Here is an 8,605-nt window from a genome sequence, read left to right as displayed (position 1 = left end):
AGATTTTTATTCAGTGGTGGACTGGTGAGTTTTTATCTTCTAAGGAGGGAAGTGAGGAATGACTCACTCACAATTTTAAAATGTAATAAGGAACCTGAAATTGCTCCACCCAGACCCATTTCTCAGATAACCACCAACCTGGGGGCAACTGCCTTCCTACAGAAATGAGCCAGGCAAAGTTAGATACTAATTAGGAAAATTCATCTAATTAAGCTAACTTGCTGAGGCTGGCAAGCGGTGTTTAACTCTATGTAGGCAGAATTTCATCCAGACACACTTGAGCATTGTCTATAAAAAGGGCAACAGACGAGCTGGGATGGGCAGTCTCTCCACTCCGGCTTTCATAAGCACATCTCTGATACCATGTCTCTTCGACTTCCCAGTGGATCCAGGAGGGCCAGTCCCCGTCCCACCACGGGCTCACTCAGGCTCTCCGGTGGGGGAGCCAGCTTTGGAGCTGGGAATGCTTGCAGCATGCCTGGAATTGGAAGCAGTTTCTCCTGTGCCTTCGGGGGCAGCTCATCAGGAGGAAACGCCTTGGGGGGCAATCCCTGTGCTGGCTTTACTGTGAATGAGGGGGGCCTCCTTTCTGGCAATGAGAAGGTGACCATGCAGAATCTCAATGACCGCCTCGCATCCTACCTGGAGAATGTTCGTGCCCTGGAGGAGGCCAATGCTGACCTGGAGCAGAAGATCAAGGGCTGGTATGAGAAATTTGGGCCCGGATCTTGCCGTGGTCTTGATCATGACTATAGTAGATATTTCCCGATAATCGAGGATCTTAAAAACCAGGTAATAAATTACACTTTGCCATCCTTTTTTATGTACTTTTATTTCCAAATGTTCTTTTTCTTTCTTCGCTGAATACTAAAAACATTTCTCATTCCTACTTGTGACTTCTTAAAGGGAATTTCAATTTAGCGTTGGAAATAAGCACTAAGTAGATTCAGTAGTTATGATGAAAATGTCACTAACTATCTAGTAACTATATTTAACTTGGATTATTTCCATTTCCTAATCTTAAACACACACACGCTTTTTGGTTTTTACCAGTTATGATAAATTGCCTCTAAAAAGTCAAACTCCCTGCTTCCAGATCATTGCTTCCACCACCAGCAATGCCAATGCTGTTCTGCAGATCGATAATGCCAGGCTGACTGCTGATGATTTCAGACTCAAGTAAGTAGCCTCACAGAGTGAAGAAAAAAAAAAAAAATTCACAAGGTCAATGAGAAGCATTTCATTAAATTTATTTTTTGATCCCTCATTAAATATTACCAACTCTGGTTCCAACACTGTAAAACGCTTGGACTTCAAACAAACAGAATGTTATTATTTTTTTTACTCTTTGGCTATAAAATATAAAGTATGAACTGCTATCAAAGCAGTGTGCAAAACCATAGTTCTTTTTCTGCCAAGGAAATATCTCAAAATAATTATGATACAACAAATTTTGAAAATGTCTCTTGTGACCAAATGTGTCACTTTATATTTTTTTAACTTTTGATTATGTATTGGGTTATAGCCGATTAACAATGCTGTGATAGATTCAGGTGAATAGCAAAGGGACTCAGCCATATATATACATATGTCCATTCTCCTCCAAACTCCCCTCCCATCTAGGCCAAATGTGTCACTCCATAATTCCAGAATTCTAGCATTTGATCATTGATCAGTGACTACTTCTCCAATCATGAAATAAACTGGAAAATCATTAACCCTCTTTAAGGTATGAAAATGAGCTGGCTCTTCATCAGAGCGTAGAGAGCGATGTCAATGGGCTTCGCAGAGTTCTGGATGAAATCACCCTCTGCAGAACAGACCTGGAGATTCAGTATGAAACCCTGAGTGAAGAGTTGACTTACCTCAAAAAGAACCATAAAGAGGTAAGAGCTGACTGCCCACATATTGCCATCCCTCTGCAGACACTATCCATCTAACAGGAGATAATGGACTTGACTTCTTAAGTAAGAAACTGGCACCAAAGATCCGTGATCAGACAGACATGAGGCCTGAGTGGTTCGTAGCAGTGGTGAAGTATTAGTCCAGATTCACCTCTGATCTCGCATCAAATTTCCCAAGGCAGGGAGGGGGAAAGAATCTTCTTCTCCATACCAATCAGAATTACAAAAGCAATGTTTCAGCTAGGCAATTATGGCTAAGTTAAAACGGCATACTTAGGAGATTACATCTAATTAGATAAAATAAATATACTTTAAGGATATCTTAAGGAAACCAGATCTAGATTTCTATAAACAGTGGCAGATTTAAAACACTTAAACACTTACTTCGTACACACTTAAGCATATGTCCTTAATGTATAATCTTAATATATATAATAGATATAAACTTAACATATATAAAAATAAGGAAACCGAAACTAAACATAAATGTACACTTCCAAATAAACATACATTTCCAAAGTGGTCACCATTGGAAGTTAGATTAAAAAATCAGACCATACAGCCATAACTCTGGACACATTTGGGGGAATGCTTTCAGAATCACTGTTTTCTGAGAAATCTTTATTCTTTGAAATTGAATTTATTTTAAAATAGTCAAAAAAGTTCTAAGAGTCATGCCAAACCTCAAAGCAAGAGATCAAGCTAAAAATGCAATTTGATTATCCATGAGGCTGTCTTGAAACGGTACCTAAAGAACCTTAATATGAACATACGGGTTCAGGAATGTTTATAGCCCATGGTAGCTACGTAATAATTTTTTTTTTTTAATCTTTGCCTGCACCACTCAGCATGTGATATCTCAGTTCCCCAACCAGAGATTGAACCCGTGCCCCTTGCAGTGGAAGCTCAGAGTCTTAACAACTGGACCACCAGGGAAGTCCCTATAACAAATTTTTGATGAATACAATTGATTTTTTAAATGATTCATTCACAGACAGACCCACCTGCATCTTTTTTTATCTTTTTCTTTTTATGCTTGAACTGAGGAAGTTTTCACTAAATCCTCAGAAGTAAAAACCCCACCTGGAGAAAGAGAAGGTATACAGATCACCGGGAAAAAAGAAAGCCTCATTATTGTCATTAGGTCCAATTCAGGGCCCGGGACATGGGCAGGCAGGAGGGTTTCCGCAGTAGAGACCTAAGCTGATCCCTACTGTTTCAATATGCACAGTCTTAGCAGTGATATCTGCTATCCACAACCTTAGAACTGAGTGCATCCCAACAGCCCACATCTCGGATGGGATAATAAGTAGACTTTGGCTGCAAAATTGATTCCAGCTTCTTTGATGATGACAATGATCCTAATAACTAGCATTTGTTTAGCATTTATACACCAGATAGTATTACTAGGTCTTATCACTAATAATTCTTTCACATCTTTCAACCACCCAGAGAAGGATATTTTTTTATTCTTATTTTATCTGAAAATCAAGACTAAAAAATTAAGGATCTTCCCAAGTTCACTTAACCACTATAGGGCAGAACCAGAGTTCATGCAAATATCTGTCTGACACTCAAGTCCATCATGACACCAGTCTTTGTGTAAGCTTAATAGCCTAACCGACAGCTAGGATTCTTTACAGGAGTAGGTTCTCCCTTTATTAACTGCAAATAAACAAATCTGTTTAAATTGTAAATATAAATATATAACAAATATTTGTTTATAATTATTCAGAATTCTTTAGACTCAGCTCTTGGATCATGTTCCTACTGTCTGAGGTCAAGAGAGCTGATCAGAGAACACTTCAAAGCTGGTCTCTTAAGTAAAATGCAGACCAGTGAATCAAGGTGGAGACATTTCAGCCATAAATAAATAGCATAAGAGATAAGAGTAACTAATTTTAAATATCTTAGGGATTTTCATTTGGGAAAGGAAGAAAGACTCTTTTCTGTGCAGCAGAACTAAAATCGATGAATTGGAGTTATAGGAGCAGGAATTAAACTGACCAGAAGGAAGAGCTTTGGAGCAATTAAAACTTTACAAGAATAAAACACATTACTTCATGAGACAGGAAATACGAAATGTAGAGGCAGCTGCACAGCCCGGGAGGTGGACCAGGAAAAACTCTTAAGAGCCCTACCAAATCTAAGCCTCTAGACTGTCTAGACATCCCTACACAGCTGGGCTGAACGCTCTTCCGCCTCCAGGAAATGCAGGTTCTGCAGTGCGCGGCCGGAGGCAACGTGAATGTGGAGATGAACGCAGCGCCCGGCGTGGACCTCACGGTTCTGCTGAACAACATGCGAGCCGAGTACGAAGCCCTGGCCGAGCAGAACCGCAGGGACGCTGAGGCTTGGTTCAACGAAAAGGTGAGCCTTAACCGGAAAACACCCGCTCTGCTTTTGAGGACTGTTCACAAAACTAAGATGTGCTCCCTCCTTTACACCTTGATAGAGCGCTTCGCTGCAACAGCAGATCACTGAGGACGTGGGAGCCACCACCTCAGCCAGGAATGAGCTGACAGAGATGAAGCGCAACCTCCAAACACTAGAAATTGAACTTCAGTCTCTCCTAGCCACGGTATGAAAAGGCTGATCTCTTATCATCTCCTAGGTTATCTTTTTCCTTCTTCTTTTTTTAAATTGATGCATAGTTGATTTACAATGCTGTGTTAGTTTGAGGTATAGAGCAAAGTGATTCAGATATATACATAGACTAGCTGAAAAACTAATTCCAACTTCTATGATGATATAATGATCATAATAACTAACATTTAATATGTGAATATTACATATATATATATCTTTTCCTGATTCTTTTTCATTATAGATTATTACAAAATATTGAATATAGTTCCCTGTGCTATACAGTAGGAACTTGTTGTTTATCTATTTTCTATAAAGTAGTGTATATCTCGGAGAAGGCAATGGCACCCCACTCCAGTACTCTTGCCTGGGAAATCCCATGGACGGAGGAGCCTGGTGGGCTGCAGTCCATGGGGTTGCTAGGAGTCGGACACGACTGAGCGACTTCACTTTCACTTTTCACTTTCATGCATTGGAGAAGGAAATGGCAACCCACTCAAGTATTCTTACCTGGAGAATCCCAGGGATGGGGGAGCCTGGTGGGCTGCCATCTATGTGGTCGCACAGAGTCGGACACGACTGAAGCAACTTAGCAGCAGCAGCAGCAGCAGTGTATATCTGTTAAGCCCAAGGTCCTAATTTATCACTTTTCGCCCTTCCCGCTTTGGTAACCATAAATTTGTTTTCTATGCCTGTGAGTCTGTTTCTGTTTTGTAAATAAGTTCATTTGCATCACTTTTTAGGTTCTACATATAAGTAATATATATTTGTCTTTCTCTGACTTACTTCACATATATGATAATCTCTAGTGGCGTCCATGTTGCTGCAAATGGCATTATTTCATTCTCTTTTATGGCTGAGTAGTATTCCATTGTGTATATACACACCACATTTTCTTTATCCATTCATCTCTTGATGGGTACTTATGTTCCTTCCATGTCTTGGCTACTGTAAATAGTATTGCTATGAACATTTGTGTGCACATATCTTTTCAAGTTAATATTTTCTCTGGATATATGCCCAGGAATGGGATTGCTGGATCACATAGTAACTCTATTTTTAGTTTTTTAAGGAACTTCCGTACTCTTTTTCCATAGTGGCTATACCAGTTTACATTCCGACCAACAGTGTAGGAGGGTTCCTTTTTCTTCACACATTCTCCAGTTTATTTGTAGACTTTTTGAGGATGGCCATTCTGACTGGTACGAGCTGATACTTCATTGTAGTTTTGATTTGCATTTCTCTAATAATTAGTGATGTTGAGCATCTTTTCATATGCCTATTGGCCATCTGTATTTCTTATTTGGAGAAACGTTTACTTGGGTCTTCTGTCCATTTTTTGACTGGGTTTTTTGTTTTATATTGAGCTATAGGAGCTGTTTATATATTTTGGAAATTAAGCTCCTATGTTCCCATTTTAAATGTGTGCCAGTTGATGTTAAAAGCCTTAACTGTGTTGAGAATATATCCATATATCAAAAAATATATATTTTTTTGTAGTTAACTTAGAACATAAGAAAAGAATGGTATTTTATGTAACAGCTGAAACAGCATCATTGATATCTTTTGGCTTATTCTACCAAAAAAGAAAAATTTGCTGATTTTTAAGAGTGTCTTCTTAACTATGTGTCAATGTGAAATCTAAAACAATTATAGGGAGAGGTAACAAATGGAAAAAGTCATCTATTAAAGCAAATGTCTGCATATCTGTATATCTATCCCAGCTTCTTTACTGTTTCCTAACAGAAACACTCCCTGGAGTGCTCCTTGACGGAGACGGAGGGCAACTACTGTGCACAGCTGGCCCAGATCCAGGCTCAGATCGGGGCCCTGGAGGAGCAGCTGCACCAAGTCAGGACGGAGACCGAGGGCCAGAAACTGGAGTATGAGCAGCTCCTGGACATCAAGGTCCACCTGGAAAAAGAAATCGAGACCTACTGTCTCCTCATTGGTGGAGATGATGGGTAAGTGGAATTCTTTACAGGGAAAATGCAATATACTAAAATCTGCTTGAACTTAGATACCTGGAAAGTGTACATAAATTGAAATGACCATATTTATGATCATAAATGCTAAATATTAAGCATGATACACTACTGCCAAGATACAAATTAGCCACATCTTACAAAACCAAGGTGCCACAAGCCCTGTTATTTAAGGTGAGAAGATTTTAAAAAACCACCTCTTGTTGCTAAAGAAAGTAGCTTCAACTGTGTGACCCAATGAAACTCTTCTCACCAAACAGCTAAAGAAAACAAGAGTAAAAAAAAGAAGACGCCTTCCCTGGCAGTCCAGTGTTAAGACACTATGCTTCCACTTCAGGAGGTGCAAGTTCGATCTCTGGTCAGGATACTATTAATAAGAAAACAAAAAAAGAAAACAAAAGAGTGACTCTAGAGTTAAAGGATTTCTTTCTAAGTCACTCTCCTATGTGACATTTTCAACAATTTGTGTCCACAGGGCTTGCAAGTCTGGAGGTTACAAGTCTAAAGACTATGGAGCTGGAAATGTGGGGAACCAAATGAAAGGTAATTAAAATGGAATTCTGATTTTATGTTATTCTACTTCATTTTCAGTGCACAGCTTGACTGTTTTCATATTTCCAGGCCTCAGCAAGAACAGATGTAACAAAGGACTGTAGTAGATACCAGTGTGTGCTAGATGTCTAGTGATGTGTGCTAATTTTAATCAAAGTGTTTTGTCATCACATTTTTAGTTAACCAAGAAATCAAAATTCCCCAAAAATGAGTCTGATCATTTGTGCTTCCTGCATAGTCCTTTCTATATAAAAATTCTATTATTCCTTTAATTAATATAACTTATTATTATTTTTCCACTTTTTTACTGTGGTAAAATACACAGAACATAAAATTTACTATCTTAACTATTTTAAGTGTATAGTTCAGTGGCATTAAGTACATTCATATTCTTGTGTAGTCATCATTACTGTCTATCTCTTTTCATTTTATAAAATTGAAACTCTATTCCTGTTTAAAAAAAAAAAAAACTCCCCTTTCCTCCTCCTCCCTCCAGTTTCTTCAACTCCCATTCTACTTTCTCTTGCTATGAATTTGACTACTCTAGGTACCTCATATAATTGGAATCATACCATATTTGTCTTTTTGTGATTGATTTATTTCTCTTAGCATAATATCCTCAAGACTCATCCACATTTTAGCTATTGTGATTTTATTCATCTTGTTTCAACTCTCTAAAAATTTCCTTTTAAACTTTGAATTTTAGATCCGGTCAAAGCCATTGTGGTTAAGAAAGTCCTTGAGGAGGTAGACCAGCGCAGCAAAATACTTACCCCCAGGCTCCACTCCCTGGAAGAGAAATCTCAAAGCAATTAATCTGATATACAAGAGACAGCATATGCCAAAAACTCTCTGAGAAGAGAAGGCATAATCTATCTGTCTGGGAAAATGAGCAAGTCTTAAAAAAAAGGTCTGTCCTCTTATCTTCCTGTTACTGAAATATAATCTCTGTCTGGGCAATCATTAGCATTATCAATAGTATCTTCCCATTTATCTGGAAGAACATCACATATAAATATGATGACTCATTTGATTACCCTACAGAAAATGTTGTCAGTTCTTTTTAGTCAATAAACCTTCTTCCTTTAGCAAGTTATCACTGGTGGTATTGTCTTGTCTTTAAAATGTTCATGTCTGTGGTACAGATGTGCAAACATCTAACAACAGCTCTTGATCTGCATGAGAACTTTAAAAAATAATTAAGATTTCTCCCTGGATTTTCATGAGGCTTTCCCAATAACTCAATATGAGATAAACTCAAAAGGAATAAAAATCCTTCCACTGAACCCCCAATCTGCCATGCTTTGACCTACAGCAAGTCTATTCCTTATCATAGTAGTGCATTTCAGGTTCATCTATAAAACAATAACAGTACTTCTCTCAAGTGCTTATTGTAAAGATTAAACAAATAAATTACCATAAAGTACACTTAGGGGTAAGCACTCAATAAATGTTAACTCATTTTTAATACTCAATATTTATAAGGATTAATTTTCAGATCCCTTTTGAATAAATATTTAAACAATATTTCAAATGTAAAGGAGGTTAATCCAAAGTGCTGGCTTAGAATTTAAGTTC

The 8,605-nt window shown here is 38.1% G+C and overlaps 1 protein-coding gene across 1 annotated transcript; it reads left to right on the top strand.

The window, feature by feature from the left end:
- The first annotated feature begins 289 nt into the window (after positions 1–289).
- On the top strand, positions 290–8,038 carry KRT25 (keratin 25). Its single transcript, XM_027518974.1, has 8 exons — positions 290–792; positions 1,097–1,179; positions 1,730–1,886; positions 4,113–4,274; positions 4,360–4,485; positions 6,237–6,454; positions 6,951–7,018; positions 7,734–8,038. The coding sequence occupies exons 1-8, from the start codon at positions 364–366 to the stop codon at positions 7,841–7,843; spliced, it is 1,353 nt and encodes a 450-aa protein (XP_027374775.1). The 5' UTR covers positions 290–363; the 3' UTR covers positions 7,844–8,038.
- Positions 8,039–8,605: the final 567 nt, after the last annotated feature.

The sequence above is a fragment of the Bos indicus x Bos taurus genome, chromosome 19 (assembly GCF_003369695.1).
Source record: "Bos indicus x Bos taurus breed Angus x Brahman F1 hybrid chromosome 19, Bos_hybrid_MaternalHap_v2.0, whole genome shotgun sequence".
Taxonomy (NCBI): Eukaryota; Metazoa; Chordata; class Mammalia; order Artiodactyla; family Bovidae; genus Bos; species Bos indicus x Bos taurus.
Note: the sequence above shows the minus strand (reverse complement) of the source record. Positions and strands in the feature narration are given on the sequence as shown.

What these genes read in the sequence shown, in the direction of transcription:
- KRT25 (XM_027518974.1), top strand. Translation starts at nt 364, where the DNA reads ATGTCTCTTCGACTTCCCAGTGGATCCAGGAGGGCCAGTCCCCGTCCC. An exon ending in GCTGATGATTTCAGACTCAA is followed by an intron (nt 1,180 to 1,729) that starts GTAAGTAGCCTC and finishes ACCCTCTTTAAG; the next exon opens with GTATGAAAATGAGCTGGCTC. An exon ending in TCAAAAAGAACCATAAAGAG is followed by an intron (nt 1,887 to 4,112) that starts GTAAGAGCTGAC and finishes TTCCGCCTCCAG; the next exon opens with GAAATGCAGGTTCTGCAGTG.